This window comes from Lepidochelys kempii, chromosome 26 (assembly GCF_965140285.1).
Source record: "Lepidochelys kempii isolate rLepKem1 chromosome 26, rLepKem1.hap1, whole genome shotgun sequence".
Lineage (NCBI taxonomy): Eukaryota > Metazoa > Chordata > Testudines > Cheloniidae > Lepidochelys > Lepidochelys kempii.
Window position 1 is genome coordinate 3,680,222 of NC_136405.1, and position 27,143 is coordinate 3,707,364.

General features: G+C 41.7%; 1 protein-coding gene across 7 annotated transcripts in view; it reads right to left on the bottom strand.

The window, feature by feature from the left end:
- Window positions 1-27,143, bottom strand: part of UNC5D (unc-5 netrin receptor D) — a 285,175-nt gene that overhangs the window by 108,518 nt on the left and 149,514 nt on the right. For all 7 annotated transcript variants that reach the window (XM_073325005.2, XM_073325004.2, XM_073325000.2 and 4 more), the window contains 2 exons: window positions 26,118-26,261; window positions 18,576-18,679 (listed from right to left, as the gene is read on the bottom strand). In XM_073325005.2, the coding sequence (XP_073181106.1) occupies window positions 18,576-18,679; window positions 26,118-26,261 (248 nt within the window). The remainder of the gene's footprint in view (window positions 1-18,575; window positions 18,680-26,117; window positions 26,262-27,143) is intronic.

The following is a 27,143-nucleotide window of genomic DNA, read 5'->3' on the forward strand; positions in this document are numbered from 1 at the left end:
AACTAATGGGCGAAACCCAGAGAACAGTCCTGGTCAGGAGTCACACCCATGGTCACAGCTAGAGTCAGAGGTAGAAGCCATGCCAGGGTCAACCCAGAGTCGGAGCCAGAAGTCATGCCAAGCATCAGGTTGAAGGAGCAGGAACAAGGCAAGGTAATGAAAACAAGGAGTGTGAACCAGGCAAGGAGGTATGAGCTTGATCTTAGGAGTCTAGTCAGTGGCAGACCTTGCAACTAGTGGCTCAGACAAGGGGTGTGGCAGGAAGAGAAAGCTTTATCTTAGAAAGTGACCAAACAGCAGCTGACTGCTAGTCAGCTAATCTTGCTGAGTCAGAGAATGTAGCCTCTTTTTTGTGGGGTATCATCTGCAGTTTCCCTCTCTGACCTTGTAACATGGTGATGCAACAAGTACAGTTCCTCTTCAGCAACTCTGGGATTAAGAGCTATGGTGCCTGACAGACCGTGGGAAGCATCAGCATCTTTGCACAAAGATAAGGCTCTGACCGAATACTACATTTTAAGGCAGCTGTGACAGATATGACGAAACAAATATGTGATCTCAGCAACAGATCTCCACAAAGAGACTACCACCAACGACATGGCTGAAGACAAAACTTCTGTCCAATATAGTATAGAAGTTGTGACTGAAAAAAAAAAAGCCAAATCCTTTTAGCATTAAACCTGGAACAATCCCAGACAACAGAGAGCCACTTGTGAACATTGCAACGTCTACTGTGGCCCCACCTGAAACTGCAGGAAGTTTGTGCATAAGACAGAATGGCGCACAAGAAATGAAGCAGCTTGTAACCAGATTCCATAAACGGCATAATCTCAAATAATTTAGTAATTTTAACAATACTATCGAACAAACAAAAAGAAGCAGACAGCACAAGTAATAACTATTAATCGTCAGATAGTCAGCAAGCTGACAGTTATTACCCAGTCCAGAGACATTGCTATCCAGGGTTTGATGAAGCATGTGCTGGCACCGGTCCCACTTTTCCTCTTCAACTTGGATGAGTCTCTAAGACAGACCCAAAAGAGCAACACACTGTCTTGGCTAGAGAAAAATCTGTCAGTGATTGAGCTACCAGCATCCGATGAGCCAACATTAGCTATTATTGACCTCATGATGCTTCTGCAGATGGCGTGCACTGACATTGCCAAGTGGAAAACTTTTGGGGAGCTGTATGATCAGCTGCTGAACATTATACTTGGACTACAATGTCAATATTCTGCTTTTGTTGGTGACAATTATGCAAATGACAAATCAATCAAAACAGCGAGAGAACCTTCCTGGAGAATGTCCAAATGAAAGAAGTTTGGAACCCCACTGCAATAACACTATTATCAAAGCAACGCTTGAAGATGATACCAGTTTCCAAAGTTAGATTTAGTCTTTGATCGTAAAGGGTGAACAGAGATGGTCACCTGGTTGAAGTGCACCTTGCTGGTGGGTTTCATGACATTGCCCTAGAAGTGAAAGAAGTGCCTGGCAACTATTTTGCAATACCAGACCTTGAGGCAGATCATGAGGAAACTGATTTGCACATGTTCTTGTAAGTCGCTCATGCAAAGCAAACAGAGTAAACAGGGCGCTAATATGGAACTTGGGCACAAAGATACAATCTCTGAGTCCAAGATATTGCCCTCTTCTTGGGGTAGATGAATTCTATTTCAAAACTGGAGCTGGCCAAAAGAAGAGGTTGATTCCCAGGCACAGAGTGGCTGGGGAGCAGAGAACAGACATGTGCTTTATACTGCCAAACATTCATGCTGTCAATGGACGTGACTGTACTTCAGCTTTCAGTGACATGGGGAAAAAAGAGATGGCTGAAGACAGCAGCTGAGCGCCCACTGAAATGAATGGAAAAGGAGTTTAGAGCTCTTCTCCCCACCCCCAAGGAGCAGGAGTGTGGGGGAAATGGGAGTTCCAAAATGCTTCTCTCACATCCCCATTTGAACACCCCAGTCTGCAGCGTCAGGGCTCTGTGTCTAGGGCAGACACTGAGACTGCCTGTCCGCAATTTCCCACACTGGTGCTGGGTGCAAGGCTGTGGCCGGTGCTGAGGGTGTCTGTTCTGCATTCCCCACCCTGATCTCAGTGCTTGCGGCATTTGCAATGCATGCCCATTCTCATCTCTATCATTTAACAGACAGCTTGCTGAAGTTACGGCAGCTGCGGATTCAAATCCCGCCTCTGCTCTTGATAAAGGACTTTGAACAGGCATCTCCTACAGCCAGGGTGTGTGCTCTAGTCTGTGGTGTATAATAAGGGAGGGTCTGTGATGTAGGGGTACCCTGCTTCAATTTCCCCCTCTGCCTGAGGCAAAGGAATTTGAAGAGGGATCTCCTATCGCCCACCGAGGGCCCTAATGATTGGAATATGGGAGATAGCAATGAGGGGGGCTCCTTCAGTCTTGCCTGTTAAAGCTGTTCCACTAGAATTAATTATTATTTGGGCCACATCCCAACTGAGTACCCTAATCCTGTTATGAAGGAGACCTGCTCCTTCTTTCAGCACACCCATCTGAGAGGTGGCAGATCCCTGTTCAAATCCTTTTTCCTCAAGAGGTAGAGAGTGGAAACTGATCCATGCTGTCCCATACCCTGGCTGAGTACCCTAACCTTGAGCTGAGCATTATTTCCTCCCAGACCCACTTTGACTGGAGTTAGGTGGCCTCTGAGCCTGCCTACCAGATTGAGCCCCACAGGGAAGATGGGCAGAGCAATGCCTCTTTGTTCTCAATTGGAGAACCATGCAGGGGCTTAGCCATGAGCTTGGCCTCTGGTGCCTAGAATGAGGTAGCAGGACACATGCTCAGGGTAGAAAGAGGAGGTTACTCATCTGTGCAGTAACTGACGTTCTTTGAGATGAGTGTCCCTGTGGGTGCTCCACTCCAGGTGTTGGTGCGCCCCAGTGCCTTCGCTCGGAGATTTTTACAGCAGTACTCGCACGAGCCACGCATGTGCGGTACCCGCCTCACGCGCCGAACGTACCTCAGTAATCCGCACGCACAGCCCGGGCTCCTCAGTTCCTTCTTGACAACAGAAACCGCTCCAAACTCCGAAGTAGAGGGGAGGAAGGTGGATAATGGAGCACCCATAGGGACACTCATCTCAAAGAACATCAGTTACTGCACAGGTGAGTAACTTCCTCTTCAAGAGAGAGATGTCCCTGTAGGTGCTCCACTCCAGGTCACTGAAAAGCAGTATTTTTTCAGGAAGTAGCGACTTTGGATCTGGTAAGAAAGCTTTAGACAGCACAGCTCAGCCCATTCAAATGTCGGTCAGGGGTCCCTGAGTAAGGACATAATGTTTAGCAAAGATATGCTCCAAAGCCCAGGTGCTCAAATAAATTGGTTAGTCTCTAAGGTGCCACAAGGACTCCTTTTCTTTTTGCGAATACAGACCAACACGGCTGCTACTCTGAAAGCCCAGGTGGCGGCTTTGCAAATATCTGTGAGGGGATTGTTACATAAGAATGCCACAGATGTTGACACAGATCTGGTGGAGTGCGCTCTAACAGAAGTTGGAGGATTCATCTTTAGCTGGTAGCACAGACGGATGTAGTCTGCTATCCAATCGGATATTTTCTGGATAGAGATGGATTTGCCTCTGGGTCATTCTGTGATTGAAATGAAAAGTTTAGGGGAAGTCCTAAAGGGCTTAGTCCTATCTAAATAAAAGGACAACGCTCTGCACGTCGAATGTCCGCATTGGTGCTTTGAACATGTTCACATGCGGTTTAGGAAAGAGGGTTGGTAGATGGATAGGTGCCTCTCTTAAAACCTGGCGACCCAAGCATAGTATAAACTGTCTGTCTGACAGAGTAAAAACTGAGAAGAATTTTTTTTAAGAGAAGAAGGGGGAAATAAAACTTATTTGACTAAAAAAACCAGATAAACTGTATAAAACAACTAACTATCTAAAGCGAGAAATAATTGAGCAAGACTGCTGAGCTCTTTCTCACGCCAGGGACGGTAGAGAAGGAACTGAGAAGCGCGTTATTTCGGCACGTGAGGCAGGCACTGCGTGTGCAAGGCCTGTGCGAGTACTGCTGGAAAAAATCTCCGAGTGAAGGCGCAGGGGAGCATCAACACCTGGAGTGGAGCACCCACAGGGACCTCTCTCTCGAAGAAGAACATAGGCAGCTAGGGAACGTTTAGAGCAAAAACTTAGATGCCAAGTGAGTTTAGGGGGCTAAAGGAGTGGGTGGCAGCTGAGCAGGGGGGTTGCAAATTCCAGTGTTGACTAAATCTGGGATTTAGGTATCTAGGGCCCTTTGTGTGCCTATGTTGCAGACTGAACGTACCTGTTCTCAGCTCCCCTGAATTCTGCATTGTGGGCCTGTGGCCCATACTGAGCACATTCATCCTCAGCTCAGTGCTGCAGCTCTGCTGCCTGTCCCTTCAACTAAAAATCTGCTGGATTTCCCTGGGTAGTTGGTCCTATTATAAAAACAGGTTAGGGGACAGGGGAGGATCTTGTTATCAAATGGCCCCCCAAATTGTACCCCAACTGGTATTTTGGGGCTTCAGCTGGCATACCAGTTCTCAAAGCATCCTGGCTCTGCCTTTGCTTTTTAGACCACTTAAAAATTAAAACACAGGTTATTTGCCCGGAGGGGAAGGGAGCTGTATCTCAGGAGCCGCTTGACCATGACCCCAAATTTGCACCACAAATAGTACCCACGGCCTTTGCACCTCTCATAAAAATTTCCAAGCCAGTCTGACTCAGTCTAGTGTAGCCTTTGTGTGTCTTTTGTACCTGTTGGAATCCCATGTCTTGCTCCCAACAGCCCCACCTTGTAGAACCAAAGGGAAAGTCTTAATAATATTTTGATTGTGGGGTTTTGGAATTGCGGGTTGGTCAGATCAGGGGAAGGCTAGTCACATATGTTCTGTGTGCATACTTCTTATTCCCCCCGCACCCTCCCCCCCAGCTCTGTGCAAAAGAAAAGTGATTTCTTTCTATCCCAAAAACAAGCTTGAAAGATCAGCTGTGGTGTGTCAGTAACCGAACTGCATGTTATCATTTATAAGACTGTTCCCCTTACGTACACTCTGAGCAGTTTTAAGAGCAAAGAGCAGAAACACTCAGACATGGTCACACATCAAAGATAATCCAACAGTCCAAGAGGTACCTCCGTCTCTGGCTGTTGATAGCTTTATGAATTAGGACCTTTATTTTGAACTCATGGCATGGACAGACCTGATCTAACTAAAACGTTAATGAAGGACCAAGCAGTAGCTGAATCAAGTAGTCCTGGCTCAATACCAGTAGCAAGACTTGAAAGCAGGTAGCTTCAGTCCAACCCACTTCAGCTTTTTTTCCCCAAGTCAGCAGCCCATTAGTATCATTATTTTACAGTGGTGAGCAGCAAGGGTCTCTGGATAACGTGTGTTACAATTTGGTTGCAAAGAAGAACAAAACAAGTGAGAAACTGCCACCAACAATAGCCTCTTTCAGGCAGCGTCTGAAATCTGTAAATTATCAGTCACGCACATGGAATCATGAAACAGTTCAGTATCTTCATGTGTCTTCTTCCTAAACGATAATGCTGATACCAGCTCCAGAAGCCTTCTCCCCCTTGTGTAGTGTGAGCGCACTTGTGCAACAAGGAGGTGCAAATGCCACACAGACGTTTTGGTGTGTGCTGATGCATGCAACTGTGACAGTGATTAGCCGAGCAACAGAGTATTGAACACATCAGACACAGATTATGAGGGGGAGTAAAAATGTTTCAACTATCTGCAAATGACTATTTTTGTGAGTAAATATAGCTTGAAGGGGCGTTGCATTAAACATTTAGTAGCTGATAGTTACATTTAGGGGTTATTCACATAATACAGTCATACAAGACAGTATACAGCCCTTCTGCTACTATTATTCCTGATATTTAAGTAGTTTACATGTATTGTCATTGTATTCAGAGATAGTAAGAAGATAATCCCAGTTGTACCATGTGTGTGTTAGACTTATGTCGCCAGCCAAGGAGAAAACATCAAAAAATATATATTTTATAATTTGGGGGTAGGGATCTTATCTGCATAACTTCATAAAAATAAAAGGAGTACTTGTGGCACCTTAGAGACTAACCAATTTATTTGAGCATGAGCTTTCGTGAGCTACAGCTCACTTCATGCATCCGATGAAGTGAGCTGTAGCTCACGAAAGCTCATGCTCAAATAAATTGGTTAGTCTCTAAGGTGCCACAAGTACTGCTTTTCTTTTTGCGAATACAGACTAACATGGCTGTTACTCTGAAACCTTTCATAAAAATAGCAGATTGACATCTGTTCTCACATCAGTCCACTCTACAAATGACGACAAAAATCTTGATGGATTACATGATACAAACAAGCTCCTATTGTCATGTGACTACATACTTTAGCTTTAACTGAAGGCAAAAAAGTACAGGAAAATGCATAAAAAATATCACCTGGGGCTAAATATTTCTCAAACTTTCCAAAACAGTACTATTTTGAGCTAATGGCTGAATTTTATCAATTATATTTAGAAGCTTTTTTCCCATTTTTGTCAAAATTTGACTATATTTCTACAAGTTCTGGCTCTTTTTTGTGATTTTATGATTTTTTTCAGATTGGATGCCTGATAACGTTTAAACATGATGTTATATAGAAAAACTACACCTCCTCCAGCATCTACATCCGCCCTGATGATGACCACCAGATATATTCCTAATGTGTGGTACCAACGACATTTTTCTAGAGGATGGGTTACCCCTTAGTGCCCAAAATGGGCCTGGGCTGGTAGACAACAAACATGTAAGGCTTCGTGCCTACATGATGGATGTTTTCAGTTGCGGGCACCCTTCTATTACCATTTTTTTTTTTTTACTCAATAGCATTCTAGCTGTCTAAGCTAGTTATAGACAGCTGTCTGATAATAAATGGTCACCTTATTTTGAAAGGGTTCTTTCTAGGTCCGACTGGCTGTTCGTTACTAGCATGGTGGCCTATGTGTCTTCACAGAGGTCTTGGACTTTTCTGTATCGTGCAGTCTTTGGAATACTTTATATCTGCCATCATTGCCTAGCCCCTATAATCTTTCTATATCTTGTGTTCATTTGAATTAGCTGAAAGGATGTGGAGCGCCAGCCCTGTCCTTGCTGAATGCTGGGATATATTTCACACAACATTTTACAACTGACCTAGAAGTAGCAGGCTCAGCATGAGGGACGCAGCATAATCTGACATGGTGCTTCTCGGATAAAGGGTTTTGTCAAAACAAAGAATTCAGAAATAGTCAGTGAGCAGTCAAACTAGATTACAGCCAGACGACCTGTTTTCAAACAGACATGCACATAAACCAGATTCCCTGTGCATGGATAGCACAGCATCACTCCAGTAAACTGTTCTTCTGAAAAGAGTAGAAAACTTAGAGGACAATAAATTAGGATAGGTATTGCTGACTTCTGTTTTCCAGATAGTGAGCACCTATTTCAGCCTGAACTGTATTTCATGTGCCAGAGACAAGCGTGGACCCATGGCCACATGTCCCTTCTCATGGACTCAGGGCCTTGGCTAATATTGAAAACAGTGGGTCTTTCATGCAAGGTTGTACATTTTTTTAGCTTGCCCCCAGTAAATGATGGAAAACATAGCTCAGACTAGGCAAGGGGCATAATCTAAAGGTCAGCTCAAGTTAATGCAAACGGCGCATAGTGTGAACAGTGCAAGGGACTTGTCCACCAATAATGCAAGGAAGTAATCATTAATAATAAGTGTATAAAATGCAACACACACAGCCAAGCACAGGCACAATAATACAATACAGTTAAAACCTCTTTAAAAACAAAAAGAAGTATAAAAACGTGAATAAGCTCATGACGCTGTTTAAACAGACGCCAAGGACAGTCTTATGCAGAGGCTGGCAGACATGAACACAAGCATATTTGTTACTTTTTAGGGATGGACTGATAAGGATATCCATGGGGCGAGTGCGAGAGGTGGTGTTCCAGACCCTAGAATGCAAGCACTTCCACTCTCAAGGTGCAACCAGGGTAGAACTCCTGGATGGGCAACTAGTGTGACAGCAAAGATACCCCTGCAGGGAAGGACTCAAGCAGGATTCCTTGAATATAGCCATGACCTATGCCATTCAGGGCTTCCAAAGCCAAACAGAGCAGGATTAAAAATCAGTCCGCCACTTCGCTGGCGAGCTCTGTTTTCTTTACACTGATTGACTGTAAGTGAAGAAGCGATCCAACTTTGCCTTCAGGGTGCTTCAGTCTGCTACTTCTGCTCATCCCTTTGAAGCTATCCTTTAAGTTAAACTCCATGGCAGGCTCCATTTCAGAAACCACAGGGGCTTCGAGACAAAAAGGGGCTGAATTTGTGTTTTAACAATCCATTTGGTGCCTCACAGGATCTCTTACCAATAGAAGCTGACAACCTTCTGTGTTAGCAGGTCAGGGTTGCCTACTTTCACCTTCACCAGGCTCAGGATGTTCATGGCATTGGTTCTAATGCACACCTTGCTATCAGGAAGGTGCCACAAACACGAGCACTCTCTCCACACCTTGAACTTGTATTCATGTACTGGCACCGGGGAAGCTTCCCTACTGGTTCTCATAATACATCAGGCCAACGGTAGCAAGGTCAGCTGTAGCAGCAGTAGGGCAGAGACTAGTCAGACCATTGCGTGAGACAACTTAGTGTCATTTTACTTCTCACGAAGCAGATAGTTTGCGTCACTGTCACACGGAGTGTTTGAAATGTCACTGGAGCAGAGAGAAGTTCTTCCCCTCTCTGAGTATCTGCAGCCTACATCACAAAGACACAGCTGTGGCGAGCCGTCTGCAAGCGCTGATAGCTGTGTAGTGAGTGGATAGGTCTGAATGATGAAATACTGGCAAGGATAAAGATGTTGCTCTGGAAAACTAAGTTATCGGTCCTGCGGCTCAAGGGAGAGACCCGAGCCTCATTTCCCTCTCACAGCACATCAGGGTAAATCAGGAGTAGCTCCGCTGACATCAGTGGGGTTTAACAGTATAAGTGAGAGGAGAATCAGGACCACAGAGTTAATTGAGCCCAACCTGGCAGCCTAATAGCACCACCATTAGAGTGTTGGGTTTACTCCCACAGTGTACAACAATTGCAGTAATGCAGGGACTCCAACCTAAATGAGGCCCCTATTGCTCACAATTCCTAAGCACATCTATGGGGAGAATCCATTGTGGGGATTGGGAGCCAGAACTGAGTTTTCCATGGGCCAATTCAGAATCAACAGTGAAAGGAATGGCTCTAGTCCCGCCATGCTCGTGCCAGCAGAGACTCTGTTATGTTTCAATCAACATTTGCCACCGCAAAGGATTATCAGATGTTCAGACTGACACATAAAAAAATAATAATCCACCATTCAACTCTCATAAACACTGCATCGATTTGGGTTGGGTGCTGATGCCCGCAGCGCAGCTGCTCACCAGCTCCATTTTACTTGCTGTGCCAGTACATGAGAAGAGGATTTATTTTATTTTGTTTTAATTCTCCTAATGCAGTGGCAATGCACCAAGAATGCCCACAGAAATCCAGCTACCTCCCAAAGGGGAGGGGCACAGAGTTTACCTCACCTTACGCGAATAATGGGGACACAGCCATATGCCCAACTGGGAAGATGGAATGTGTGCCGAATGCTGAACGTGCTGGAAGTTGAGGAAATGTAATTCCTGGAAGCGCATGTAAAGCCCTTTCCAAAGACAGTACATTCTAGGAACAGAGCTAAGTTGCTCCTGGACAGATGGTGCGTGGGCTTTTCTTGTCACATCTATAGGCAGAGGCATATGGTGATGGTAAACACCTATCTCTACTGCTGAAGAATTTAAAATGTCTTTATATTCTCCTGGGGCCATCTAACCTATCTAAAATGAGAAGGCAATGGGATAATACACAAGTTATTCAGTTTTCTTACCACCTGTTGCTGCATGAGGTTTTTAGTACTATTAATAACAGGCACATTCCATTGCATCTCATATGCAAAGGACTACTTTCATTCCATGTAGTTCGCAATTGAGTTCTTGGGAAGAAATCACATATTTAAAGAGATGCTCCTTTATATAATTTTTATTTAAGTCCTACCTGACACTGGCAACTGAAATTTGCTGCTAAATGAATCAGGACAGGGTAGTATAGTGCATTTTGAAGCAACATTAAAATCAATGCTGCCTCAGCAGGATTTGGAGCTCTTGATTCATCCCTGTGCAACGTTAAAGCTGAATTATAGTACTGCAGTTTCTTATTTGCAGGCTTACCTGATTATTTGCTTTTACTAATGTGTAATTCAGCTTAAAGACTATTTACTAAAACTAAACTGTGTGAACACACAGAGCATTGACAATGCTACATTAGCTTCTTTTATTTGTAAATTAATTCGATACAAGCAAAACACATATTCCAAATCTTTTGAACTATGTTCTCCCAGCTCCTCCTCTTGGATATTAACATTTGAAGTATACTTAATCTGGGACCTTTCTCCAACAGCCTTACACGCTGCACTCCTGTTTATCCATGGAAGAGGTGTTGCATGACCAGCAAAAATACATGCTTCCCCCAAACAATTTCAAAGCTGGTCTGGGAGAATTCTCTCTAAAGATGAAAGGCAGTTTAGTCATGATACCCACATGTTCTTTGGCCTTTTCATAACCCCATAATACTTGGCATCTCTGCTAAAGTTGCCAATCAGTGCTACTTAGTAATGTGAACATAAGAACATAAGGAAATGCACAGAGATCCACTAACTAATTTTTCACATAGGCAAACAAATAGCTAGCATTAATTATAATCACTTGGTTGCAAGCAGCATGGGGCAGGGAGAAGGATCATGAAAGGGAGAGAACGTCTCCCCATCTCCCAAAGCATCACATGCATCTGTCCTGATTTTTCCTACAGAAGCATGACAACTGCTGTCATGGAGAAACCCTGCTTTCCATTTCCTTTGGGGAAGGCGACCACACATAAATGGTGGTTTGGGTCATTTCTGGCAAGAATGCTTACTTTTAACTCCTCCACACTTAGCTGTAACCTTTACATTGCAGAAGAAATAATTCTAGAGATGAAGATTTATATTGCTGGCAACGGAAATGCTCAAATGATTAACTGAACTGGATTTAAATTTCATTCCAGTTGTAAAGCGTTTGCTTTCTATTCAAGAGTGTTGCATGATCAGAGGTTTGATTATATCAGTCAGTCACAGAAATAAAGAGATCGATAGATTATCTGGGAACTAGCTCAACCACACGACATGCTGGCTCATCAGAAAAATAATAGTCCTGAATTTTCACCTCCTGGAATAGAATAATCAGAATCTTTTATAGGGGATTTGGCCAAATACTGGCATGATGATAGGAAATGGGAGTGAAATCTCTTTTCTACATTGTTTTCTATTTGGGTTCAGATCCATAAAGTTTCCTTGAAAAAAAAGAAGTGATGTCTGTACCAAGAATATATAATACTATTAGAAAAATGATGATACATGCAACTGTGGAACTTCTAATGACATAAACAGCCTAAGTCTGTCATAGATTATAAAGCTAAAAGGGACTGTGTGATTAACTAGTCTGACCTGCTGCATAAACCAGGCCACAGAACTTCCCTGGATTCATTCCTGTTTGAACTAGAGCATCTTTTTTTAGAAAAGGACGTCCAGTCTTGATTAAAATTGCCAATAATGGAGACTTTACCACAACCCTCGGTAAGTTGTTCCAGTGGTTAATTACCCTCACTTTTACATGCGTGCCTTATTTTCAGTTTGAATTTGTCTAGATTCAACTTTAATCCAGTGGATCGTATTATACCTTTGTCTGCTAGGTTGAAGAGTCCTCCATTCTCAAATATCTGTTTCCATATAGGTATTTATGGACCTGGACCAAGTCACCCCTTCACATTCTCTTTGATAAGTCGAGCTAAATAAATTGAGCTCCTTGAGTCTCTCTCAGTGAGGCAGGTTTAACCAGTCTCATGGCTCTTCTCTGAATCCTCTCCAACTTTTCCACAACCTTCTTAAATTGTGGACACTGGAACTGGGCACAGCACTCCAGTAACAGTCATCCTAGTGCCAAATACATAAGCAAAATAACCTTCCTCATCCTACTCAATATTCAGTGTTTGTACATCCAAGGATGGCACTTTTGGCCACAGTATCACACAGGAAACTCATGTCCAGATGATTAATCATGACCCCCAATTATTTTTCAGAGAGTCACTGCTTCCCTGTGCATGCTTACTAATTTGTCCAAACTTTACCTTGTTACATAGGGCCTAATCAAAAACCCTGGAAAATTACAAAATTGCTATGAAACACACTTCATTTAAACTTACAAACCAACTTTGCTTAGTTGGGACAGATTTGTTGTGGCTACCTGCTTTCTGAATACCTTAGTAGCCCATTGACTACTTATAGTTACTTTGTGGCAACAGGAATTTTGAAAAAAATACTGGTAAAGATCCTTACTGTCTCTAAAATCCTAGTTATTTATCCAATGCTTCCCTTTCTTCAGAGTCCATTAGGTTTCTGTAACAATGTTAGACATTCTAATCAAATACTAATTATTGAAAAGGTCACCATTGCCAGACCCCTGATGTAAGGTCCATTCTCCACTCGTCCTCCCTGCTGTAACTACCTCAGATTACAGTAATGTACAGCCTTCTCGTTGCAGTAACATTCTGGAAAGCATCATCCCACTCAAAGCCCCTAAGCCCAAATGAATGAGTTTTCATGCACAATCTGCACGAAAGCTTAAACTGTTTACAAAGGAATTATCAGGTCCTCTGCAGCATGGAATAAAAGGTAACAGGCTCCCCAAGAGGAGCTCAGTCTAACACATAACAGCTTTATAAAACATTCAATAGTAATACAACCACAGCCCTCCCAGTCTAAAATAATCCTACTGACTCCCACATTGCAGATTCCACTTAACAAATTACCCTTCTCGCATTCTTTGACTTCAACACACACATCTTCACGTCACTCCCCTTCCGATCTAGTACTAGTCTCTTCTCTATTCAACTGGTTGGTTCAAGAGTCTTCTCCCCTGCAGCTACCACTATTTGGAATAACTTTGCCATTTCTCTCACATTCATATTAGTTGGGACAGATTAGATTCATATTAGATTAGAAGTGCATACCTTCTTCTCTGCCTTGCCCAAGCCTCTGAATAAATCACCTATCCTGTGTGTTCTTGGGTACAATGTCCTTCTGAAAATCTGCATCCCCCAAATCCTTTGCAGAGTAAAGGAGAGATTTTCAGAAGCACCAATGGAAGCCTCTCTTTTATTGGGAGTTGTGCGCCTTTGAAAATCCCCGCCTTCTCCCTCACACAAACAGCTTTAATAGAGAAGAGGCTCAAAATTAGGCTTCTGTTAATGGGTAACTCTGCCTTTATATAGGACTTGGCTATTGATTTATTTATTAATCCCATCTGAAATCCCTTCTATTTATTGAGCTCTGAGTACTACACATTACCAGGGAAAGTGATGCACAATCCCCAACGGGCTGCAGGGATCAATTTATGAGCCTTTTGCCCCATTCTGCAAGGAGCTCTTTGCAGCTTCCAAGCCATATTTAGCTCTTTTAATCATCCCTTATATGTTAAACTCAGCTAAGATGCCAAAAGGAAACTACAAATATTTGAAGGGTGTAAACATGAAGGATGGAAAGGAAATATTTAGGGGTGGCAAAAGGGGATTCAAACTGGCAGTAAGAGGATGAAATTAAGAAAGGGGAAAATTAGAGTGAACCTTGATGATGGGTGCAGAAAGGACTTTCTGACAGGGAGAATGCACTTGATCAGGAAATAATCACAAACCCATCTTCCTCCTTCAAATCCCTTCTGAAAACTCTTCCTGTGCTATGTTGCCTACAAAATACTCAGAACTGTATGTAATGTAAAGCAGCAGGCACAGCACAACAGCTGCCTAACCATCTTTGTGCTTTTCCTGTTCTATCCACCTATTGTCTTCTGTCCACACTTGGAATGTAAGCTCTTTGGGGGAAGGGACCATCTCTTTTTTGGGTGTCTTTATAGCATCTTAACATTGTGTGGTCCTGGTCTACAACCGGAGACCCTCAGCATCCCTGCAAAATAAATAAATAATAGCCTCCCAAGGGAAGCAGTGGATGCACCAGACCTTGGAAAATGTTCAGTCCAACTTCAGAAACCATATTTCGGTGAACAGTCCTGCATTGACTGGGAGATAAAAATCACAGGAATTGGAGTCAAGGTTGACTGAATAGGAGCTATTGAAATTGGATCTAATAGGTATTTTCCCCTCTCTGAATCCAACTCTCAGTGCTGAAACAGGAAACTGTCACCAAAACATGGTGCAAACCATATAAATGTACTGAACCTCTGACACCATGCAGGAAGATTTGGCTGCTTCTTAAAAGCTTCCCATCCAAATGCTGAACAGCCCTAACCCTTCTTAATGCATGAGAATTAATAAATAATAATTGTTTGTATTTCTGTAGTGCCCAGAAGCCCCAATTGTGGACCAGGACCCAAAAAAAGAGACAGTCTCTACCCCAAAGAACTAATGAGTTTACAGCCACAAGGGCTATTGCCACAGACCATGATCTGTTGCTGGTTTGAATTTGGTACCCAGTTTCCAAAGGCACTGAATTATTTTAAATAGACTGTTTACCTTCATGTGACTAGAATTAGCCTTACACAATGAGCCTTTATATGAAGTTTTATTGTCCAAAGCAAATATGACCTGTTAAGATTTACAGGCTTTATTAACAGCAATAACCATTTTACAATCAACATCAGTAAATCAAGGTTTATTGAGAGCTGTACAATTTTAATGTGTGGAAAACCATTAAACTGTCAGCTTTTCATCTGATATAATTCCTAACTTTGTATGAAAGAGATTTTCCATTTAATCGGGGAGTATAAAGCAGCACAGTTTGGAATAATGAATTGTTCTGAAAACAACAAATAGGTTTTGTCTAACTAATGATGAGTAACAAATGGTGAAATGGTTATCTTTAGTTAGTACCATTCCCATAAGCTTAAGGTAAATAAAAAGTATAAACCCAGGCAAATTAGTCATGTAATAGTCAATATTCCGCGTGGACTGGCTCTGAACTTATAGTGATATTGCCAACTCTTGCAATTTTATTGAGACTCTCACTATATTTAGTGTTTTCTTAAAGCCTCAGTGTCCGAAATCATGAGATAACTTGAGAATCTTAGCTTGTATTAGGGAAAAAAATGTAAATTCCTAACTCTTCGTGGTTATGGAGAAAAACTTCAAAATGTGACTCAAAGCCTCAAAAACAGGAAGGCAAATAAAAAGAACCCAAATTCTATTTCTTTTAAATCTCCTGATTTTTAAGTCAATCTCGTGGATTTTTGGAGCCTAATTTGTGAGTTTTGAACACCTGGGGTCATCTGAACACCAAAGTCATTCAGTTACTCCTGCCTCCACTCTGAACTGCCCCAACAACCTTCCCTGATTTTACATTTTAAGATTTGGATTTAATACTGGGATAGCTAAGCAGTGGAACAAGTTACCTAAGGCAATTTTGAAACTCCAGTCATTTAAGGTTTTTAAGACAGGGCTGGACAAACCCCAGTCAGGGATGGTCTAGGTATACTTAGTACTGCCTCAGCACAGTGGGATGGACTAACCATCTCAAAGTCCCTTCAGCCCTACATCTCTATTGATTTTAGGCTTCAACTTGTCAATTTCTATTTAAGGATGGGGGGGGGGGGAGAGGGAAAGAATGCCTATAACAAAAACTCTGAGTGCCATAATAAAAAATAAAAACATACAACACTGATAAAGACCAGCAGCATAAATTCTAATATACAAATAAATGACCTGAACAACTGGAATGACAGGATTAAACCCTTCTGCTAAGATTCACCCCAGCACTCCCAGATGGCCCCAAAGCAGATATATTGTCTTCTCTCCAGTCTACACTGCTGGCGGGGACAATAACATCTAAAGCCTTGTCCCACTCTAAGACTCATATGATGTATATCCTCAAAAGGCAAGGGTTTTTTTTAAAATATGCTAATCCAAGCCTTTAAGTGCTACTATAGAAATTTACTATTCTGAGCAATCATTTTATTCAGGGGGGAATTCAATATTGGTACAGAAGCATTGCTATGAAGTTGAACAGTCAGAAAAGAACATGCTAGTGTGTCTAATCTTTAACGCTTTAACAATAAAGATGGCACAGTGTGAAAATCCATTGGAATTACATCAGGGACATCTTTGGCCCAGTTTGTTTTAAAAGGCAGCAATTGCATAGAAATGAATCACCAATTACTGACCATTATCACACTTTCCAGGGTTGGATATCTATTTTCAAATGGAAAAGTGTTGATGATTCTCAAATCCTCAATAAAATTCAACACATGTTGGCTCTGAATCACCATTGTTTCTTATCCCCTTTCTTTCAAATTACTGAACTCCAACAGTGAAAATGGTCTTTGACTGTTTAGCTCTCTGCAACGGGAAATAGCCAAACTGATATAATTGTTCAGTCCAGCATACCATACTTGCTGGGTTGGAAAGCATTTATTTACCTGGTGGGTTAAAATTTGTTTCTTTTGTTTCCAAAGAAAATGCCTGAAATTTCCATAATTTTTCACGTATAAACTTTTTGCTCACTCTGGAGCCGATGTATATGGAGAATAAACGGCAAAAAACAAGTCTCTCAAGGATGTGATATAGTAAACTAAGTAGTGGGTGAAATTAGATACCATTGAGGTGGATGTAGTAGCAGAAATTCTCTTGATAGAGAAATGAGAGCTCTGTATGTAGATACACATTCCCCTCCTCCTCATCCTTATTTCTAAGCCAGCCTGCAATATCTTTTCATTTGTATCCCGATTTGCCTAATTTCTTAACTCTTCCTGGGTTTTTGACAGCATCTGTCCAGCCTGCTTTCCATCTAACTTAGAGACTGTGTGTTTTCTTTCTTTGCAGTTTATTTTCCCTGCTTCTTTTGTTCTGCCAGTTAGTAGATACCATAGTGATTTGAACCGAGATGAGAGACAAACAACTTCTAGTTGATACCAATTTCTCTGTTTATCAAAAGGATGCTAAATAGCAGCATCACAGATGCAGCTCTGGCATTTGTGAGAGTAAATACAGCACAGTACAGCATGGACAGGCCCCCAGACTCTTAGCTCTGAGCCCAAAGGTGGATTAGCTAGCTAGCTAACATTGTAATTCCCACAGGAGTTACATAGCCGCGTTTACTGATGTATCATACACGGAGTTGTGAGACCACTGTCTACCCCTGCTGAGCATCCTGCTATTCAGAAAGGGAGGTTCCATCTATAATACAACAGCACTCCAAATAGCTACGCCAAGCATTTCACTAGGCATCATTTAGTTAGTCCACTGCTTTACATGGGCTATTAGACAAGCAGAGAAAGTAACATCAACAGGGCCAAAATCATCATTAGTTCGGGTCCACTAACCTCAATGGAGCAATACCAGAGTTTATATGTAGAGCATCTACTGTGTCCCAGGCATTTTGAAGACAGGAATGAAGACAAGTGCTTCACCCTAATGGACGATGCACACACGCAAGAGGAGCAGCATAAAAGCAGTGAGATTGAACAGTGCTATTCCATGTGAATCTTGTTAGTCACCTTTTCCCCCCTATATCAGGCACAAATTTTGGCCCCTCGCATATTTTAAAATAAAACAGACTGAGATTAAGAGAAGGGGAGTATTCACATGAGGTGCTATTTGACCCCCACATTGCGTGTGCTACTACAAACTGCTCTCTTGGAGGTGGGTGGTTAAGTGATGGGGAGGGAAGAGAAATGTTCAGATAAGCACTTGTTTTTGTTAAGTAATTACAGTTTTCACCTGAAAAAAAAAGCCAACAACCTAGAAGCCTCAAAAATCACCTGCCACTTCCTTCTGAAGGTGGAATCATTAAATAACATCAAGACAAAGGCTTTAAAAACAAAATTCTTCAGAATGGGTAAAAAAAAAAAGGGTAAAACGATCAGAAGTACCAAACAGAGCATTTTACCTAGCTGCACTACTGGACATAGCTGAGTGTCCAGCCAGGTCAGTGTTTGCGCCGTGCTTTGAACGCGGAGGATGCTAGAAGTGCTAAGTATTGTCATTATTATATTCCATCCATTCTTTATGCTCACGTTTCACCATTTCAAAGCAGAGGCTACCATCTGTTTCTCTGCATTTCACAGGTAAGAGCAGACTGATGCCTCAATGTCATGCAGTCTCACATATTTAGTCTCTAAAGCAAATATTTAGATCCAGTTATCCTCGAACTCTCACAGGTGAAAAAGCCAGTTCTACTGATATCGGTGCCTTCGCCTCCCCGTTATTCTACTACTTAGGCACAACTTCATTGACAATAAAAAGTAGAATTAGAACTGGCTTTAACAACAACATTTTAAGAGACCCTAGAGTAGAATATTGTAATGGCACTGGACTTTTACAAACACCCGGAACAGGCTTTAGTTGATAACGCCCCACTTCCCCTCCAAATATATCCAGTCCAAAAGAGACTAGCTAATAACAGTGATGTTAAAACCAGCGTTTCCTCTCTCACCTCAGCTGCAGGTACTCCCTCTGGTGGCCGACAGTGCAGAACAATCATCCCTTCAATAGGAACTTCCTTTCCTTGTGGGTCTTGCTCAAAGTTTTTCCGTAAATCTGAAAAGAGGTAAATGCAGTTGTTATATCACCAATACAGTTTATTTGAACTAATGTCAAGCTCAACTGCTGGGATGTGAGGTTTTCTAAAAGACATTCTTCATGCTGTTTTATTTTATATATGTTGTGAAAGATACTAACAATAAGGCTTAGTAATTTTCTACCACTATGTTTGTTCAAAGCACTTGACAAACAATGACTAGTATCCTCTCTGGAAGGTGGGTGTATAAATATTTTTATTCCTATTTTACACATGGGGAAATAGAGACAAAGTAGTGACTTGTCCAAGGCCACACAAGTGAATCAGGATTAGAAAACTTCTTTTATCCCACCTTGTATGCATCCCCCCCCAAGCCAAATCAAGCCATTCTGGCTTTCAAAAGGTGGAGAATAATCTCCAGGAATGCTATGTAGTGACACTGAAACAACTTCAAAAACATCAGTATTTACTGGAAAAAAAACTAAGTCAAAGGATATTATTTTAAAATAAAACAAATGAAGCTGATCTGTATTTTATGGCAATATGATTCATTAAAACTTAGAATCATAGAATATCAGGGTTGGAAGGGACCTCAGGAGGTCATCTAGTCCAACCTCCTGCTCAAAGCAGGAACAATCCCCAACTAAATCATCCCAGCCAGGGCTTTGTCAAGCCTGACCTTAAAACTTCTAAGGAAGAAGATTCCACTACCTCCCTAGGTAACGCATTCCAGTGTTTCACCACCCTCCTAGAAACATACAATATCAGGGTTGGAAGGAACCTCAGGAGGTCATCTAGTCCAACCCCCTGCTCAAAGCAGGGCCGATCCCCAATTTTTCCTAGTGAAAAAGTTTTTCCTAATAATCCAACCTAAACCTCCCCCACTGCAACTTGAGACCATTACTCCTCGTTCTGTCATCTGCTACCACTGAGAACAGTCTAGATCCATCCTCTTTGGAACCCCCTTTCAGGTAGTTGAAAGCAGCTATCAAATCCCTCCTCATTCTTCTCTTCCACAGACTAAACAATCCCAGTTCCCTCAGCCTCTCCTCATAAGTCCTGTGTTCCAGTCCCCTAATCATTTTTGTTGCCCTCCGCTGGGCATTTTCCAATTTTTCCGCATCCTTCTTGGAGTGTGGGGCCCAAAACTGGACACAGTACTCCAGATGAGGCCTCACCAATGTCGAATAGAGGGGAACAATCACATCCCTCGATCTGCTGGCAATGCCCCTACTTATACAGCCCAAAATGCCATTGGCCTTCTTGGCAACAAGGGCACACTGTTGACTCATATCCAGCTCCTCATCCACTGTAACCCCTAGGTCCTTTTCTGCAGGACTGCTGCCGAGCCATTCGGTCCCTAGTTTGTAGCGGTGCGTGGGATTCTTCCGTCCTAAGTGCAGGACTCTGCACTTGTTCTTGTTGAACCTCATCAGATTTCTTTTGGCCCAATCCTCTAATTTGTCTAGGGCCCTCTGTATCCTACCCCTAGCCTCCAGCGTATCTACCTCTCCTCCCAGTTTAGTGTCATCTGCAAACTTGCTGAGGGTGCAATCCACACCATCCTCCAGATCATTAATGAAGATATTGAAAAAAACTGGCCCGAGGACCGACCTTTGGGGTACTCCACTTGATACCGGCTGCCAACTAGACATGGAGACATTGATCACTACCCGTTGAGCCCAACAATCTAGCCAGCTTTCTATCCATTAACTTCCATCATTAACTATCCTCATGTGTGACTGGATTTGCTAATGCAAAAATATTTACTTAAAAAACATTGTGTCCAAAGGTTCTTTGGAAACTTGGCAATAAATACACAATTAAAAAGGAGGCACAGTACTGTAACTAGCAATTTGAAATCTGTGCAGACACTGCAGCAAGTTACACAATTTGCCCCAGCACTAGACAGCATGCCCAAGATAGACACCGTTACATACTGTCTGGTCAACAATTTAGTGGGTTAGAACTTTAAACAGTATTAATAAAGGGCTGAAGGAAGAATAATGGTACTCTGTGGGGACTAGCAGGTTTTTAAAAACTGTTTTAAGCCATTGTGGATTTTGTTTAGATCCGGTTATAGCTATGCTCAAGCATTGGGACTCACCAGGAAAATAGGGGGGCGGGGGAGGACAGGAAAGAAGGTACACAAGTAACCCATCCAGTCCCAAATGCACAAAGAAACACCCACACAACCTCCCTCCAACAACCAACCAAATATGAATGACAAGGAAAGAAAAGCAACTTGAGTCTTGCTCAGAAGGATTCCACTAAAGTTTAAATTAGGGTAGTCATAAGGGATGAAATTCATTCTGTACAGTGGGGCCAGCACAAGGTCTAAGCACCACTTAAGTCCCACTTACATCATATTTTGATTACTTAAATGGTGCTGTACCTCGGCACCACATTTTTATATCCCTGTATGTGTGTTTTAACAACCATTTTATGCAATAGTCCTTTGGTCCTCCTTGGATATTGGGATATAATTCCACAAAGGCAAATCCTGATCTTACTTCTACAAATGCAAAGAGGAACTGCAAAGCGCCACTGTGCAAAAGGAAGGTCTGCAGGTGGGACGCATGGAGGAATGCACACCACTGGCACAGAGCCCACGTATGTGGGGACTCCGCCGATGGTCATGCTTTAGGTTTGGCTGGGGGAGAAAGGCAGATGTGGCCAGCGGATTCACTGTTGGAAAAATTTCTCCATTCAAGCTGTGTTGTAGGACTACAGGCTACCCTCTTAGGTTAGAGTTGCGTCCATCACTTCTCCACACCCTTGGCAAAGTTTTCCACCTCTTCCCCAAGGAGATTCCCAGGTGACAGGTAAATCTCTTATTGCACAAATCCTCTAGTCCTTCTTCCCAACCTCTCCCATGCTAGCACTGCAGAGGATACTTGATTAGACTGGAGCAGCCTCCCCAAGTGGTTCCACCACTGATGTTCAGCCTTGGGAAAGAATCCCCTTACCCATGGAGATCCCTGTGCCAGAGTCTGGATTTGCCCGGTAATAGATGACAGTCCTTTGCAGCCATGCAAGCACGTGAGAGACTGAACGGAAGAAAGGTTATTTACAGCATGTACTCCAAGTGAGGATGCTTGTTAGACAAAGTCGTTTTGTTTAAACAGAGTGCCTCAAATTCCACAATGTGGATTTATTGATTTAATTTTCTCCAGTGCTTACAACTGCAAGAAATATGTCCCCCTTAAGCAGCAGAGACCCTGAATCAGTTACACTTTTATACATTTTATAAATACATTAAGATTTATTTTTAGCAAGCCAGCCACTCACTGGAAAAAGATGCAAATATCACATTTACGATTCCCTTTTAATGTTGTTTTTTCCCCATGTAGGGCACTGTAAAAAGAATATTGGTTACCTATTTAGAAAGTTATCCATTAATACTTAGAATACAACTGTGTCCATTACAATACAACTGTGTCCACAAGGGCTTTTATCAGTAGAATAATGGGAGCAAGATCCATCTTTTTGTTTTCTCTGTCTTCCAAGTTGCTCTACAAAAATAGCTACCTGCTATTTCAGAGAACTATAAATTGCAATATTGCTTTAAACTTACGATTCAGAATCACAGGTTCTGAGTGAAACAGAAGGCCACATGAACTGGTGTAACAAGTACTGTGAGCCAGGTCTGAAATGAAATACTAGTGCTCTCTGCACTATCACAAATATAAGATCTGCACGTTCTCATCTGTGGTCCCCTAGGGGATATTCCCTGAGTCAAAAATCCATGCTCTAAATTAAGCAACTGAGTTGTTCATCAGAGACAGCCTGAGACAGGTCCATGACAAAGTGAGCTCCTGAAAACACATGGGGAGATAGTACAGAATCCTATTCAGAGACCATTCATTTTGCTTGTCTGAACTATGCTCAAGGTCCCACCATCTTTGATGCTCTAATTTCTGGAAGTGTTTCTGTGCTGTCCATCCCACCCCCACAAAAACACTAGTGCAAGAAAAGACATCAAACGGAATGGTAAATGAAGCAATACCATTCTCAGGTGCACATCTCTACTGTGGTCAGTATATGACAGCAAACAGAAATGGGGAAGAACATGGTCCGCAATGCTTGCCAAATTTGTAAAATATCTGATATTACTTATGAGAGGTAGGCATGCATTATGCAGATGATCAGATACCACAGTGATTGGCATAATATATATATAAAACCAGACAGCTAAACCAATCCACCTGCTTCAGTTCATTCCTTGTTCTTTTTTCCACTCTGCCACGTTAGGGGGAGAGAAAAAAATTCATAGCACAGAGAAAAGTCAATAAAAATTCAATTCAGAATAATAGACTTTTGTAGCTCAGCAATAAGGGGGAATTATCAGCTCATTCAATGTTATGACAGTTAATGCAGTGAAATAAAAATTGAATTTACACATTCAAACTAAATCAGTCAATGAAAAATCAGTCACTTATAAAAATCAGGGGGTTGGTATGTTGTCCTATTAGTTTGTCCAGATGTTTTATTTAAATTGGTCCTGCCAAAGAAGCATAATTGTAGAAGCAAACTCCAAAACAATCTTCATCTGGGCCAAAAGGGAATACACAAATTTCAATGTGCTTGTAGTCATTTGAGTTTATGATGCTTACTTAATTCTGCAGAGCATTTATGGTCCTTGGATCAGAGAAATATTGTACCCATTTTACAGCTGGGTAAGCTGAACGCACAGAAAGGAGAACTAGTCTGTCTGAAGTCACCCAGTGAGTCAAAGACTGAGCTGGGAACAGAATCCAGAAGTTCTCACTCCCAGTCCCCTACAAGAATCCTAACATAATAAGTGCAAATCAAAGCTGCACAATTGTTTCCTTCTTTTACAGACCTTTTTACTTACTTATTAATTAACAATGTAGGATATTTGCCTAATAACCAGAATTAGTGATTTAAAAGTAAAAGATAAACTGGGACCACAAGTATATTCCTGAATCCTCCACTAAGACCAATTCTGCAAAAACACAGCTCAGACCCTTCCACAAGAAAAATGCACCAGATGTAACTGTAAAGTGAAAACCAGATGAAGCTTTGAGTACCTCCAGTCATATAACATTCTGTATTATAACACTCATATTCGGGTACTGTCCTTTTGGCCATTGGATTTTAATGTTCCTCCTTGCCAGAATGTCGTTTATTGTGTTTCCTACTTTCTCCTGCATCGAGATAATGATCTGTTGATTGTGAGTGATAACACTGCAGTGTAGCAATTCTGATATGAGGAGCAGAGACAGAAATAGCTTCCCACACTGAGGGAAACTACTGCCCGTTCTCCCCAGTATTTTACAAATACTGGCATTATGCAAGCTGCCTGGTAGCTATGTTTCTTCTATACCGTTTGGGCAGTTAGGACAATTCATCTCTAATCTACGGTACAGTGGCTGCCATTAAAAGAAATTAACATTTGTCAGCCCAGATGAGCTGTATCTGCAAAACCACAGCCTTCGCTATACTTATTACAAGAAGGAATGGCAATGTATGTGCTAACTTGGCAAATAGTGAATTTTCAGTTGTGACTACTATAACTATACTGACTTTAGTGAAGTAACACTAGGGATGAATCTGGGATGAATTTAACCTTCAATGCAACATCATTAGCCTGAAAAGAAATATATTCTAAATCACTTTGCTTCTCTGCACATTGGAGTGCCTTTCAAGCCCACCTTCGGGCAAGAAACTGACATATATGGCATGTTTTAGACATAGTTTAAACAGCAGAGCATAAACTATATAGGCTATTACAGCAGGTCAGAAAACAGTTAAAGTTTTTAATGAAAAATACTGGAAGTACAGTAGAATTTCAGAGTTGCAACACCTCATTATGGTTGTTCTTTCAAAAGTTTACAACTGAACACTGACTTAATACAGCTTTGAAATTTTACTGTGCAGAAGAAAAATGCTGCTTTTAACCATCTCAATTTAAATGAAACAAGCGCAGAAACTGTTTCCTAATCTTGTTAAACCTTTTTTTTAAACTTTCAATTTATTTTTTAGTAGTTTATGTTTAACACAGCACTGTACGGTATTTGTGTTGTTGGTTTTTTTCGGTCTGCTGCTGCTGCCTGATTGTGTACTTCCAGTTCCAAATCAGGTGTGTGGTTGACTGGTCAGTTTGTAACTCTGGTATTCGTAACTCTGAGGTTCTACTCTATTTAAAATTTTGACAAGCAGAGCAAAACATTTTTGACCAGATCTAATATGATATGCACATCTAGAACACAGAATTCAGCTAGCCTTGGCAAGTTAGCCAGATTCATAACCATGGTATTAATTTACAGTATAGCTGCTCAAGATGATTACTGTTGGTTACATTAAAATACAAGTTTTGATCCTCTTCACAATGTCCTCCAATTTGGGAAGCATATGTAGTGCTTGTCACTATCCTTTAAGTACAGTAGATGGCATGACCTTAGGAGCAACAACTCCTGGTTTTCCAAGCCAATGGCAAAATGTGAAAAGAGCAAAATAAGGAACAACTTCCCCTTGCCACATGAAGAAAGAGGAAGTTATTCCTAAATCTCTATAGAACTAGTTCAGAGGACCAATCCAAGCCACCTGATAGAGATGTAACTGCAGCTATGTGGTTAGCAGGCAGTTAGTAGACTACTAGCCCAGTTCACAAATGAGATGAATAACCTCTTAGTTAGACGTACCTGACCTTTTCTTCAATGGCTTTTTTAATGTCTTAAAAACAAGGGCTCTTTTTTAAAATGGTAAATTATACGTTTATTCCCATAGAGAACAATCTCTTCTTTCCAGGGACTCTAAAATGTCTGGCAGGCTGTACCCTAGTCTCAGTTCTAATAGGGATGTTTTTACCCCCTTTCTTTGTAGATTTGTCTTCTCATTTGGATTTGTTTTCTGCTGACTGTGTAACTAAAAAAAAAAAATCACCCCATTTTCCTGTTCTCATTCTGCTTCCCCCACATCAGCCCACACAATCAATGATGTGTTTCAATATTCAAAAGCAGATCTGGAATAGCAGAACACAAAAGCCTGTAATGTATTCTTGCATATTTTTCTGAAAAATGTAGCAGACATACATTGTTAAATGCTTCTGCAGATGTCTTTAGACCTTTGCCATCAGCACAGAGCAATAGGGCACATTCCAGTAGGTTTTCAATTTGCATTAACATTTATTTTTGCATTGCATTGTTATGACACCTTTGTGCATGCAATCCAAGCAGAATCTCTAAGAGAAACAGACTTGCTGAGTGCACTTCAAAGAAAATCATCAACCAACATGAAAATAAGAAAGGAGCTCCGAGAAGGCAGCATCAGAACAAATATGGTGTGTTTTCTCTGACGCTCCTGTAGTATTTCACAGGGAGCCCTAAGAATGACAACAATACTGTCCTAGTGCCCAGTTACCTTTAACCCTAGCATAACAGCCTGTTTCAATTCTTTGAAAAAGCTTGAATAGCACACACTTATTCCACTTACAGGCTATGCGGACTGATGCCTTCCTGCTTTTTGAGGTCCCTAAATGGCTCCATGCAACACACTGACACCAATAATCTTCTGGCCCATGAAAATCCTCCACTTGCTGCCTTGTCACATTGATGAACACCTCTCGAACCTTCAAGCCTGAATAGGAAAGATATAGGAAATTAGCTGATATAGGACATCTTACTCAGGCATAAAGCTAAGGTTGGCGAAACCTTTTCTCTTTAATTAACTAATTCCATTTTTAATCAAGGCAAAGCTTTAATTACTTTGACAATAACATATTACTGCTAATTAAATCTGAACAGCTGAGTAGGTCAGAATGCACAAGTCAAAAGAATTATCCACTGAGTTTGGGCTTTGAAACAGCGTAATATTTGCCTTAGAAACCTTTTCTTTTGTGCCTTTGCTTTCCAAATGTTTTTATTTACTGATTTGATTTGTTTATAAATTACAATAAAAGTGCATCCCCATCCAGCCCTCTTGACAACCTGTTGAAAATACACTGACAGACCAGTCAATTAACGCTGATCAAATTAAACACCCGGAGACAACGTAAGTGTGACAAGAACTGATTGACTGCCGTTACAACCCACCCCACCACACTCATGAGGAAGGGAGAAAATGTGAGCCTTGCACCGTGCACCAGGGTGTCTAAGTCTGGCTGCTGCAGTCCTTGGGAGAAGTGAGTTCCCAAGGTCTGAGTTCCTGATGGAGAATGCCCTACCAGCTGGCCTGTCTCTCTTGTACTGATGGGTTAAGTAAACCAGCCACCATTTTAAAGCACTGCCTTTCTTTACAGTTATCACGGACAATGGTGTTCATACCATTCAGACAAGCATCTTGTTTGTTTTATTCAAGCTCCTTCCACAGGCCCCTATGCATGGTACAACCACCATGCAGTTCATCTGCAGTCCTACATTTAAGTCCCTCTTAAAGGCCCATTGGTGCTGTGCTAACTATGGTAAATTTAGCTGATGTATCTATTAAAACAAGTCTCAATTTGTTATTCCCCTTTCCCTA